The 14,152-nt window shown below is 35.4% G+C and overlaps 1 protein-coding gene across 4 annotated transcripts; it reads right to left on the minus strand.

Moving 5' to 3' along the window:
• Positions 1-2,277: 2,277 nt before the first annotated feature.
• Positions 2,278-10,884, minus strand: LOC113748647 (putative late blight resistance protein homolog R1B-16). 4 transcript variants are annotated; one of them, XM_027292158.1, is made up of 5 exons: positions 10,772-10,884; positions 6,190-8,929; positions 5,084-5,190; positions 2,964-3,028; positions 2,278-2,601 (listed from the first exon to the last, which is right to left on the minus strand). In XM_027292158.1, the coding sequence occupies exon 2, from the start codon at positions 8,846-8,848 to the stop codon at positions 6,221-6,223; it is 2,628 nt and encodes an 875-aa protein (XP_027147959.1). In that variant the 5' UTR covers positions 8,849-8,929; positions 10,772-10,884; the 3' UTR covers positions 2,278-2,601; positions 2,964-3,028; positions 5,084-5,190; positions 6,190-6,220. The 4 variants fall into 4 exon arrangements, with proteins under 4 accessions (XP_027147959.1, XP_027147958.1, XP_027147960.1 ...); XM_027292157.1 differs by having other exon boundaries at positions 2,804-3,028; XM_027292159.1 differs by lacking the exon at positions 2,964-3,028.
• Positions 10,885-14,152: the final 3,268 nt, after the last annotated feature.

Genomic DNA, 14,152 nt, shown 5'->3' on the forward strand with positions numbered 1-14,152 from the left:
AGAGATCATGGGTTCAAATTCTCTTCCTCTCCTCGTTTCTTAAATCACATCTCTCGCTGCTCGAAAAAAATGGAATGGTACCAAGAATCTAATAAAAGGGGAATAAGATTTAGAGGAGAACAATGGTATAAAGTGAAAGCGTGATTCTTTCTTTTGGATCTTTATCCAAAAAAGTGATCATCCTTCTGGAAATCAATATAACACCAGCATCCAAAAGAATGTCCATCCCTAGTTCAGCTCAAAGAATCTCCTAAAAAGGCCTTCATCCATACTTTTCAGCTAAAGGTGTTTTGGACTGTTCAATTTTTTGCCCAAACATTTCAAACTTTAATCCTAGTTCTTAATGTTCAAAAAGTGCCATTTCCATCAGAAAAAGAACCGACCATTTCTCTCTCTTCGCTAAAAAGGGAACAGAAAAGGAAAAAGAACATTGGATGGAAAATTGTGCGTTACTGGATAGTTACTAAAATAGGTGGGCCTTTTAATTTGATCCATTCACCCTAGTTCAGAAATGGGTCAACCTGATAACTTGGGTAGACTAATTTGGGCCTAGCCCGTTAGTCCCTGCCAATTATTTAAATTTTAGAGGAACTGCAGAATATTTCTTTTGTGCATATTGAGGAAAAATATTTGAAGATAAACCACCGTTTAGCATTGAAACAAGTTGAATCCCTTGTAACAGTCACATGTCCGGCCACTATTGTATACAAAATATCAAAAAAATGTCAAATGCCATTCTAATACTAAATAGTAAGTTTAAGGACTAATAATGTAATAAAAAAACCTATGGACTAAATAACATCACATGAGTCATTTAAAAAATAAAAGAAGAAGGAAACGATGTAAAACTCTGCTAAACTCATTTCTATCTGTGTTCCATCTCTCTCTCTCTCTCTCTCCAAAAGAAAACCTAAGAACCAAAATTCAACAAAAATTCAAGTTGGGCATGGCATGATCCAACATATGTCGGAGACATCAATTTCTTATTCCCGGTTCGTCAAGAAAGCATGAATGCAATAGATTCTACTTTCAAAAGGCTAGAATCAAGACAATGAAGACTGATCTTGATAATTGTGTTCTTATAGTTGCTTTGGTTCTTGGTGGCAATCAATTGACTCATGATAAAAAAACCTATGGACTAAATAACATTACATGAGTCATTTAAAAAATAAAAGAAGAAGGAAACGATGTAAAACTCTGCCAAACTCATTTCTATCTGTGTTCCATCTCTCTCTCTCTCCAAAAGAAAACCTAAGAACCAAACTTCAACAAAAATTCAAGTTGGGCATGGCGTGATCCAACATATGTCGAAGACATCAATTTCTAATTCTCGGTTCGTCAAGAAGCATGAATTCAATAGATTCTACTTTCAAAAGGCTAGAATGCATGAATTCAATAGATTCTACTTTCAAAAGGCTAGAATCAAGACAATGAAGACTGATCTTGATAATTGTGTTCTTATAGTTGCTTTGGTTCTTGGTGGCAATCAATTGACTCATATGAGTCCTTAAACTTAATATTTAGTATTAGAATGGCATTTGACATTTTTTATATAATAGTGGTCGGACATGTGACTGTCACATGACTTTTTCCAGTAGCAATTTGGGAAAAAATCGCCAAGGGTATTAAATGTGCTCAAAATTTGAAAGTTCGGGCACCGGATTTGTTTTCATCCAAAATTTGGGGACTAAAACCGCTCATATGTCAAAATTTTGATACCAAAACTGCATTTTTCTTGATGAAAAATTGTGCTTTACTGAATAGTTACTAAAATAGTTGGGCATTTTAATTTGTTCCAATTCACCCTAGTTCAGAAATGGGTCAACCTGAGAACTTGGGACTAATTTGGGCCTAGCCAGTTAGTCCCTGCCAATTATTTAAATTTTAGAGGAATAGCAAAATATTTCTTTTGTGCATATTGAGGAAAAATATTTGAAGATAAACCACCGTTTAGCATTGAAACAAGTTGAATCCCTTCATTGGAAATAATAGATTGACTATATTACATGTCCAATGTCTTTGATCCAGTGTCTAAAAATTGAGACTTCAAAATTTAGAGATTTTGAATTCAAATTCTCCTTTCCCTCTTTCCTCCTAAAATCTCAATTTTACATATATATATATATATATATTAGATATCATCATCCATAATTTTCACTAAATATTTACTCTAATTGCCTTCGGTGATATAATTTTTTTATTAGACCATTTTATGTACTCCTTAAATATAAAATTTTAGTTTATACAAACGATTCAACAGTTTTGACACATAAAAAGTATCTTAAAATTTACGAGTTCTCATTGAACACGTGACAAGGATTTATAATACACTTGCTCGTGCAAAGATTTTGTTACACTAATCCTACTTATAAGATTAAATCTGAAGGTACCAAACACCAATATGGTTTAGCGACAAACACAATCCCCTATAGGAAGTAAAATCATCTTACGTTGAATTTTATGCTGGGGTGTGATGGCATTGTTCCCTTATGCAGCAAACACAGATACGCGTCTTTGGCGTCTCATCAACCACAGAGAGAGTGCAGCACTCGTTGATCTAGCATATCTCAAGAGGGCAAATTGCAATGGCAATCCAGAAACCTAACCATTAAAATCAATCACATTAATTTACTTTAATTCAAACTTGGATTAACTTTTAACCAACTGCAAAAGGTTAACAGTTTAGACACCAAGGAGTTTTGATCCAATTTGTATGTTTTATTTTAACCATAGGCAACTAGTAATTGTAAATCTAGATAGATGACAGAAATCACATTGCAAGTACATCAGAATTTGATCATACAAGATCAGAAGCCATCCCAAGTAGAGCGAACAAATTTACTTCGCTACTAATCGGTTCAAGTCTCTTGTTGTTCTTGTCTCTTAGCAATCCAATTCCCCTACAGAATCCCATCCATCCCACTGTTTTCATTCCTTTTTGCTACAAAGTGACTGCTACTAACCTTCTCAAATACATGGTCAAAGATAGAAAATTGCAGAAATATACTCCTAAATCTTCTTTCAAAACCTGCATCATATGAAAGGCAGCTTTCTTCAGCTCCGAAAGAAGGGGTGATTTCATTTAGTTGGACTCCAAAAATATACTCCAAAATCTTCTTTCAAAACCTGCATCATATGAAAGGCAGCATTCTTCAGCTCTGAAAGAAGGGGTGATTTCATTTAGTTGGACTACAGACCAACTAACCATTCCACCATGTACCAACATTCCATCAACAAAAATTAACAAATTGTGCACCAGAGTTAGATAGGCAAACAAATCAGTACAAGACAAAAATATAACTGAGATTTGTCTGTGAGATTAATCACCTATGATTTTCAATGTTCTGTACTACCTTACAGATGACCAGCAGGAAGAATATCATATAGCTTGACAAAAATATGTCCTCAGGGCTCAATACAATTAACATTACAGGAAAAGGCTTGATGGCAAAAGGTGTAAATAAGTTCATAGAGTTAAAAAATTTAGGACAAAATAAAAGGCATCTGTGCAAGTATACTAGTCAGTCAGGCAATCAAATTGTACGAGATGAAAGTGAAGGCAATGAGTACACTTGTTTCTGGATCAATAAGAAAATAATCAAATTTCAAGTAGTAAACTGCTTGATCTGACAATTGGCTTTTGTCTATCCTCATTGTTACTAAGATAAAGCCATCTTTCTCACTCTGGAAACAGCCGAAATTCCCAGGTGATACAACCTGAAGTATACCAGCTCTTAGGTAATTGCACCTTGAGGAATTCAAGGCCCAGCAACTCAATCACATCTTTTCTAATTGTGGTATGTTGAAGTAATTAAGCCAGGAGAAGAATTAGGGGAGCCAACAACTTCACTGGACAGGTTCACATGCAATGGAAACAGAAGAAACAGAAATCTGAGTCACCTAAAGTCTTAACAGTCATTGTTCAAATTTCCTTCTCATTTACTTTTCAATATCTCCTCCACGAGCAGATAGCTTTGTGAACCACATGGAAAGAACATCCTAAGTGACTTCTATAGGTAGTTTATAAAGCTTGGGACTTTTTTCATTTTCTTACCTTTTATTTTCTGATAACACAGTAAATCATGTGTATACTATACAAAGAAATGAGAACAATTGAGATGTTAATTATCAAACTTCAGTATCGTTTCAAGAGGTATCATGTAGATCTCCCTATTAAAGATTGATAATCCCACCTACTTCTGAGAAACATATAAAGTATCTTCAAAATGTAGCAATATTAAGATGACTATCTCCTTTAAGAGGATTACTGCTTGTCATTCAGACAAGTATAAAAAGAGTACTAAAGTACTTTCAGCTCCTATTTTCTACAGATGTAACACCCCGCGCCCACGGGATGGCCCAATAACTTTTTGAGCTGAAACCACGAATTCAAAATGGTTAACAAAAAGTTATTAGTAACCCAACGGGCCGGACGTTATAGTCCCTTTCCTTTTCCTTCTCCTTCTCCGTCCCAACGTTCAATGGATGTACGAGGATGTTATAACGTCACGATGAGGGACATTATATTTCCTTTCATTTTCCTTCTCCATCCTAATGTGGGACAGATGTACAGGCTTTGCGAGGATGCAAAGTCCTTAGGTGGGGGTGAGTGTGATACCCCATACATCCGTCCCACGTCGGGACGGAGAAGGAAAAGGAAAGGAAATAATGTCAGCCCCGTTGGGTTACTAATAACTTTGGGTTAACCACTCTGAGCTCGTGGTTTCAGCTCAAAAAGTTATTAGGCCAGCCCGTGGGTGCAGGGTGTTACAACAGATCTACTTGATTCATATAAACAAATAATTAACAGCATTAGCTTGAGGAAGCAGAAGAGAGGCACTGCTATAGAAGAACAGGAGATAACCAACTTTTCAAAACGTTCACAATGCACCAACTTTTTATCTTTCCTAAGCTAAATAAAAGGTGACCCTATGAAGTGAAACAACAGAAAAGCAGTATTTCCAAGTAATACAAGATGTCATTATTATAAACACACGCTTAAAGTATGCCATTGTACACCTACTGGATGCTGATGCATCCTCTATCAACAGTATCAAGTTTAATGAAATTTCTGTAATCTTACTGAGGATGTGTGCAAGATGCAGTCTTGTGGCCCTTTTTCATATTTTTACGAGCATCTTCCTGGGATGTCTATTTGTAGGTAGCCTTGTCCTACTTTTAGAAACTTCCCTGAAAAAGCAAAGCTAGTTAACACACAAAGTTTATTTTGAAGAATCTAGTTGTAATGCTGCTAAAAGTAAATCAAGACTTTGTTTAATGAAGATCAATGTATGACACAGACTGAACAGTAGCAGTTACTCAAAACCTAAGTTCTCTTAAATTTGAAGGTACTATCTACGACCACAACTTTAAGTTCTGAAAACCATAAGGAAGGTTGTGTAACAAAATTATTGCTTTAAATAGCAGAAAGAAGTATTTGATGAAACAAGATGGCCTAAAGTTGCAAGCAATTCCAAAGTTATAGCTAGAGAGCCAGATAATTATTTGTGACAGACATTCCTAGATTCCACTTGATGAGAATAATCTAATGTCCTGAGCTCCACTTCCCTTTTTTTTTTTTAATTATCAGACAGCTTTATTTGGAATGAAAGTAAACATCTAATGAAGTAAGAGCCCAGAAGCAAACGCACAGATGCTATGCTCCATTGACACTGCCTATCTATACTTACAATATAGATTGAAAGATCATGCTGTTTAAATGCAGCGTTGCATGCCTCCACCATACAAAATCACATGGATAACAATACTGAAGACTAGTATCAGATTTCCGGACTAGATGCCATACTGATACCTTCAGAAAATTAATTTCACATATGGATAACATACTGATACTTTCAGAAGCCATCTAATGAAGAAGTAAGAGCCCAGAAGCAAATGCACGGATGCTATGCTCCATTGACACTGCCTACCTATACTTACAATATAGATTGAAAGATCATGCTGTTTAAATGCAGCGTTGCATGCCTCCACCATACAAAATCATATGGATAACAATACTGAAGACAAGTTTCAGATTTCCAGGACTAGATGCCATACTGATACTTTCAGAAAATTAATTTCCCGCAATTGTCAATTGGGATTTACAGCCTATGTGTTGAATCTCCATTATAATGACACAAAAATTATGGTATAAACTAATAAAGGTAGATGCTGTTGAAGGAAATGTACCAGTGAGAAACAATGTCTCATTCCTCCTTTCTTAAACTGCAGAGTCAAAACGAACAAGAAGATCATCATTTCCCACACTTTCTTGTTCTTGTTTAATTTGCATAACTGACCTAACAGCATCATAGGAACCGTATACATCAATTATCTGGAGATAAGGAATTTCAGCAAAATCAAGAGGAACTTCTCTAAGGCAGCGGCAGCGAAAAAGGCGAAGGTGCTTAAGACTTGGAAATTGAGTACTGGTTGCTCTCCAATGGACAAGATCTGTCTCATCAATAAGCAAATACTTTAGCCGGGAAAACCCCTCTTCATATTGTTCCCAGTCTGATCCTACAAATGCATTATTTTTCAGTTTGAGCACTTCAAGATTAGGCAACATAGAAAGAACATTCATATCTTTCCATGGTAGGTAGCTGGAACTTAGAGTCAACTTCTTCAGGTTTGGAGGAAATTCATCCACACAGGGAACCCATCGTCTTTCTTCAGCAAATAAGTTTATAAAGTTCAGTTTTAATATTTCAAGTTGATGTAGTTGAGCAACATTACTGATATAGGACCAGCAGTTGCTATGAATGGGGTAAACTGAACTAAACAAGTTACCAGATGGGAAGACACGATCAAGCCAAAGTTTTTCAGTTACGTGTGCTTCTGCAGTTTCATATAATCCCAACTTCTTTAGATTTGGAAGGCTAGCAATTACTTGCATGGTACAACTTGAGAAGCTCAATTTGGAGAGTGTTTGTAGGTTCCGCAGGACTAAATCACCTTGTCCATTAATTTCTGCCCCTGCAGGATTGGGCAGAAAACTGCAGAAATTGAAATGGAGATGCCTTAGCTGCTGCATTGTCCACAGTTTCCATGGTAAAGACGTGCATCCAGAATAAATGTTAAGAACCAGAGTTTGCAAATTCCAAAGGTGGGATATAGTTGATGGAAGCTCAGTGACTGATAACGCAAGGAATCTCAAGTTACCAAGTTGTAGAATCTCAACAGGGAAACAATTTAATGCAGAGCGGATGATGTCCAACACTTTGAGCAGCTTGAATGCAGAGTGCCTGAAACAGGAGTACATTGAAAAACGACTAAAGCACAGAACAGAATCTATGTGAGTGGTAGAAAGAATGGGGAAGCTACAATCCATATGGAAACTGAGACGTTGCGCATTGGTTTTGCCTTCATGAAAAACATGGCTGTTGTGATTAACCACGTGCATGAAATGTTCTTTCTCAGCTTCTCTCAAGCACAAGTCCCGCAATATATCATGGATGATACATGTTTTTATTCTGCCATAGGACACTCTCCTGACCAGAATTAAGTTTCTATCGATGAGATCCATCAGACATTCTTCAGCTATCTCTTCCAAGCTTTTCCCTGTCACTTGCTTTAGAAATCCCTCGGCAACCCACAAGTAAATCAGTCTTGACACTGGGATTTCACGATCTTCAGGGAAGGCTCCAAAATAAAGGAAGCATGCTTTCAAAGGAGGAGGTAATTGGTTGTAACTCAATGCAATTATGTCTAAACACTGTTGTGGGTCTCCAGTTACATATGAAGCCACACTATCCGCAAAATTATCCCAGCAATCTCGTGTCCTGTCAATTTTTAGGAGATACCCTGCAACCACAACAATTGCCAGAGGTAGTCCTTGACATTTTGCTGCAATTTCTTTTCCAACTTCCTCCAGCTCTTGGGGACATCTTTCGTCAACAAACAACTTCTGATGCAGTAATTTCCAACTGTCAACTGGGTCTAAAAGCTTGATGTGATGAGGTTTTTCACGGTTAGCATGAACAGCCACCTCCTTGAGCCGGCTAGTTAATATGATTCTACTTCCATTGTTATCATCTGGAAAAATGCTTTTTACAGCATCCCATGCCTCAGTACACCAAATATCATCCAAAACAATTAGATACCTCCTGCCCTTTAAACTTTTGTATAGATGCTCAGCTAAGTCTGCATTATTCATCTCATTATCATTACCAAGCTGGCAAAGATCTTGCAAAAGTATTCTGATTTGAAAGTCTTGAGAAACAGTTACCCACAAACGAACATGAAAGTGAAGTACAATAGAAGGATCCTCATAAAGTCTTCTAGCTAGAGTTGTCTTTCCTACGCCTCCCATCCCTACTATGGGGATCGTTTCCAGTCTCAAAGGTGACTGAGTGAGTTGATCTTTAACTATTTGCAAGTCATTATTAAGACCCACAACATGGTTTTCCATGTATACACGGCGAGAAAAACCGCCAAGCACAGGTCCTCCAGCTTGTAAATCTGCGCTGGCAGCATTCTTTCTTTTTTGACTAATTTTGTTGAGTTTTTTCAGTATAAAATCAACTTTCTCTGTTAATTTTCGCAAACTCCGGCGAAGGATCCTCCGAGCCTTTTTCCAACTTTTTGCACTTTTGGCTGCATAAACATTTAACAGTTTTGAATCAATGACTTTTCTTGCTTTATAGAACACATCTCTGATCTCCAGATCCAAATGTTTCATGCTTCCACGATCATATCTCTTCTCAGATTCCTCCAGAAAGCCTCGCAGAAGATTGACTTTGTCGTGGAGAGACTCAACTTGTTCCTTGTAATGAAGGATGGGATGTGGATCGGATTGCAGTAGAAACTCAAGGTTTTCAAGAAGAGCAGTTATATCTGCATAAGCCATTTCTACTTCTTTCTCTCTGTCTCTTTCGTTTTTTTATAGTGGTAGAATGTATTTAAGCAAACGTAATAGTTGAATATAGACCTGCGCTCAGTTTTTGGTACAAAATTCGGTCATTTAAACCAATAATTACCTCTGAATCTTCAACAACGGAAAAAATACAAGGTAACATGGTTAAAAGAGAAGGAAAGACAACCAGAAAATACTTTTGCTTCTTTGCAGAAACATGAAATGAATTTCAGCCTCAGTTTTATATGAATCAAACATATGATTACCTCTTGAATCTTTAGCAACAGCAAGAATACAAGAAAAGGAAATATGGTTAAACAGAGAAAGAAAAACAACCAGAAAATACTTTTGCTTCTTTGCAGAAACATGAACTGAATTTCAGCCAAATTCGAAATGCAAGTATATGGTAAAACAAGAAATAAAACCAATCAAGACTAATAAATCGAGGCAGTAGCATTTCAATTTCTGACAGATTTCTAATGTAACATTAGATCACTAGCAGACGAAAAGCAGAAAAGAGGAAACATAACTCATCCTTTAAAAACAAGAATACCTTTTTTTTTTAGCTAAAAACAAGAATACATGTTTGTGCCTATGGATGTGCAAGCTACTGAACGTGTCAGGGTCACAATGTTGATGTGGATACTAATTTGGGAACTGTCGTTATTTCACCCCAAAAAGGAGAAGAAAAAAAAAGTCCATTTGAATCTTATTCTTTTCTTCAAAGGTACAACCCTTTCCTTGCCAAAGCCAAATCTCTCTTCCAGTTAATCAAGATGCTTAATATTTATTCTTAGTAATCTTAATATATTTCTTTTCCCAAATCACTTAAAAAGTACTGTCAAGGACAGCTGAAATTAAAATTCTTAAACTAGTTAATTGACAACTAGGTTCCTGAAACTTAACAGTTCCTTTATGAGATGAGACTTTCCTTACATCAAATCTGACACATCTAGCATATAACTGCATGTATATTCTACATAGCTGGTATCCTGAGAAAGTCTCTCTCTTCCTTTCTAAAGAAAGTTACAAAAAAAAAAAAATTAAGTTCCCTGAAGCTGCTAGTTAGTTCTCATTGACTGACTTCAAACCATATATTTCCTTTTTCCAGTGCTGAATATTCTACAGCGTAGCAAGTTAAGATATTTCATTTCCCCTTTAGAAAACAAAATATAATGAAACAGGCTCGAGTATAACACTCCTTTTCTTTCCACTTGCATGTAAAATTGATAGAGTTCAATCTCAGATGGCAGCTCTTTTATTTGTTATTGTAACACAGAAATTTAGTATACAGCCCACAGAAGTTGCAAATCTACAAAAACCATTCTTGCCTTCATCAATTTTGACCTTTATGCCCAAAGAATTCTTCGCTTTAGATGTGGGGCTCAAAACCTTAACCAATTTTGAGTTTTGAAAGCAATTAAGAAAATCCTGGCAAATTGGGTGAATTCAAGTGGCAGACTTTCTTGAACAATTCAGACTTCCTGAGTTGCATATCAAATTTCTTATTGACCCGGTAAGGGTTCGAGATGGGAGGCAACAACTCACCCTCATTCGAGGTCTGGCTATGCCCTGTTCCGGCCTATGAACATAAAATACAGATCTGTTTTGTGTAGTTCTTGAAGAACACAAGTAACTACTGGAAATTAAAAGGAAAATGTGCCATCCTCATCTCTCTCTCCTCATCCATGAATGATGTGTTCACATTTAATTGTATTAACTGTAGTTGATTTGCAATGATTTAAGTTTGAATTATGACAACCCTTGTTCTGGATTTATCTTACTAAGTCCGAGTAGTCACACAAAATCAACAGAATAGCTTGACCCTATAATTTTTTTTTTAAGAAAAAAAAAAGAAAGATAATAATAACAATAACAAGATTAAATTGAAAGCTAGTGGAGTACAAAAATACTTACAAGAGGGATTATCTTTTGCTAGATCGCGAAATCTGGATTGCAGTTTTGTAGCAGCAGAAGTTCAGCTACAGATGATCGTATGCCTTATTGTAGGATGCTTGTTCCCTCCCACGTTATTTTATCATTAACAGAGTATCAAACTTCTTCCACTAGTGAAACTGTCATTGCTTTTCTTTAAAAATAAAATAAAATAAAATAAAAACCCCACAAAAAAAAAACCGCAGGCCCGTAGCCTTGGCATTGGATATGTGAAAGATGCGCGCTTTTTTCCACGTCCACTGTATTAAGGCCGGTGCTAAATGTTTGACTCATTGATATACCTGTCATTACTCGTTACCATCTCTTAGTTTATTACACCTGGGGAAAACGAACAAAATGGCTGGTTGGTAAAGACAGAAAAAGTTAATCAAATCACGTTGCAGAAGACATTTGATTAGGAAAGGTATGTTATCAACGAGTTCAAGGGATGGAAAGTGTAAACACTTTGAAATCTAAGCAACAAAAAGTTGTTTGTCTGCATTAGTAGACCTGTTCGTTATAAAACTTATACTTCATCTGCAAAAAGAGATTTGCTATAAAAAGGAAAACAGGCAGGGAAAGTGATTTGCTGTATCTGTCAATCGTTTGGTGCGACTATACTTACGTTGAAGGGAAAATCGTCCAAAAAGTCATTCACATTTTATAAAATAATTTTTTCATTCATTATTTTTAAAAATATAATTTTACGTCCCTTGTAAATTTACATTAGCCAAATTTAGTTCCTAACTAAGTTTTTAATTGATTTTTGGATGGAATTCACCACGTATCTTGTACGTGATCATTTTTTAGGGCCAAATGTCAAATCACACTTCACATAATCTGATTTATAATCTCTCATATTTCACAAAATAATTTTTTTCATCCCTCATTAATCATATGTACGAATGATTTTTCTTATTTTTGAAAACTCATATATATATTTATTTGATTTCACCTGAATAGTATGTAATATATCTCTATTTGATTTTACTTAAACAAGCTAATTATAATTGTAGGTGAAATCAAATATAAATATATTACATGCTATTCATATTGTTTAAGTAAAATTAAATAGATATATCCGTGGGTTTAAAAAAAGCTATTCGTACAAATTATCAATGAAGGATGAAAAAATTTATTTTATGAAATGTGAATGATTATGGATCGGATTATGTGAAATTTGATTTGATAATTTTTTTCCTAAAAAATAATCACGTGCAAGGCACGTAGTAGATCTCGACAAAAAACTAATTGAAAACTTAGGTAGGAACCAAACTTAACTAATATGAATTTGTAATTGACATAAAATTATATTTTTAAAAATAAGGAACGAAAAAAGTCATTTTACAAAATATAAGAGATGTTTTTAACGATTTTCCCTCTATTTTATTCTAAAGAAGTCTCAACATGGAATATTCTTCAAATTGGTTCGGACAACCTGTCACCAATTACATTTATTATCTTGTAAGAGCTATGATGTGGACCAAGTACAAATTTGTTCGAATAACCTGTATTGACCTTCATTTCGTTATGATCTAATTCGCAATCCAAATAGCTTGATGTAAGAATTAAGATGTGGATTTTGAAGCTTATACGTCGTTGCTGTTATGTTTATCTGAACTACTTTTTTCCTACAGATTTCTTACTTTTTTTTTTTTTAAATTCACCCTCCTTTTTAATTCCTTTCAATAATGACACTATCGTGTGTAGTAAGTGTGTTAGACTAGTGTTCATTGTATTGAGGCCAGTGCTAAATTTTGACTCAACACAAAAAGTTCAACCGTTGTTTCGAAAAGGCTCAACCAGTAGCTATTTCGTAAAAGATTCATGGATTTTAGGCTAGTACTCCTTCAATTTCATTGAAAGTGTCACGAAAATCATTAAAAATATCATGTTTTATCGTTAAAAGTATCATACTTTTCATTTTAGAATATTTCAAAATATTTGTCGTCTGATCAAAAGTCAAATATTCTCACTTTTATCTATATTTAATACTAAATTTAAATTTACAATTTGAATTTTAAAGTACAACTTTGAAAACAAACTATGAAGTCAGTTTTTAAGAGGTTGAAATTTCAAAATGTGATAAACAACTTGGGATGGATGGTGTACTTTATTTGCCAGTGGAGTACCCACAGTACTAACCGTATATGAAACGGGACGCACAAGCTCCCAACCCATTTTACTTTACAAGTCCTTAATTCATCTTTCAAAACACCCTATTTTAAAACAACTCTTTCAGAACACCTCAGCTTAGCAGTGTTTTGAAAATCAGATTGGACCAGTCAGTTCGATCGATTGAACCTTGAACCAATCAAGTCATCGGTCCAATTCAATGAATAACCTAAAGATTAATTGAATTGGTCAAGAACCGGTTGAATCAATAAAAATGGAAAAGTTCTATCAATTTTCGTTAAATTTTTTTTATAAAATAAATATTTTAGTTTTATTCAAAATTTTTAATATTAAAATAAATAAAAAATTATTAAATCTTTGAACTCGAACCGCGAATCGAAAGTTTTTTCGATTCACTGTCCGCTCCGAGTTTAGAAACATTGTAGCTCAGTTCAGTTCACGACCATATATTTAATAAGTCTTTAGACCATTAGCGACAATGATGATCACATTCCTGGAACACGACACAAAGGCTATTTTATTACCGGTTCGTTGTACATGGCAACCTACGTCTCCATCTGGTGAATTTTGTAATGCAAATTGCTTTATCTGGTTATGACTTGGAATTTGAAAAATTTTTCTTTCCGTTACAATGTGGGCAAAGATATAAAATTAGAGCAAATTATCCGGTTGGTCATTAAACTTTTGCGATCATCGAGTTTTGATCACTCAACTTTTAAAGATCTGGTTTTGGCTACTAAATTATATAAAGGTAGGAAATGAGACCATTCTGTTACATTTAACCGTTAAGTTCTTTGATCTATCCGTTAGCGTGGTTTTCAAGACAAAAGGCAGGGTCTTTTTAGGAAGTTCAAAATAGCATTCAATGCTTCTCTCAAAAATTGTTGCTCTTCTTCCTCCCCCTCCTCAAATCTTCGTCAGGCCCTTTTCATCCACCGCAGGCATCACTCCTCCAATGCCACCAGTAGATTTCCGAGCGTCAAATTCTTCGCTGTACCTGCAAATGCCAAGACTGCCATCCAGGCCTTGGCTATAAGCTCCAGGAGGCCAAGTTCGATGGCTGATTTGAGTACCATAGGAAGTACGGATGCAGTAGCCAGGTGCATGGTGAATAAGCAAGCTTCCTCCTCTGCCATTATTTGATTTCCCTTTTTTTTTTGGGTTTGTATTCCAACTTCAGCTTCAGAAATCAGAAATGTCCTTGTGGGAGGTTTGTTTGGCTGGACA

The sequence above is a fragment of the Coffea eugenioides genome, chromosome 10 (assembly GCF_003713205.1).
Source record: "Coffea eugenioides isolate CCC68of chromosome 10, Ceug_1.0, whole genome shotgun sequence".
Taxonomy (NCBI): Eukaryota; Viridiplantae; Streptophyta; class Magnoliopsida; order Gentianales; family Rubiaceae; genus Coffea; species Coffea eugenioides.

Bases quoted from the DNA above. Each gene is read 5' to 3' on its own strand.
- LOC113748647 (XM_027292159.1), bottom strand. From the start codon at position 8,848: ATGGCTTATGCAGATATAACTGCTCTTCTTGAAAACCTTGAGTTTCTA.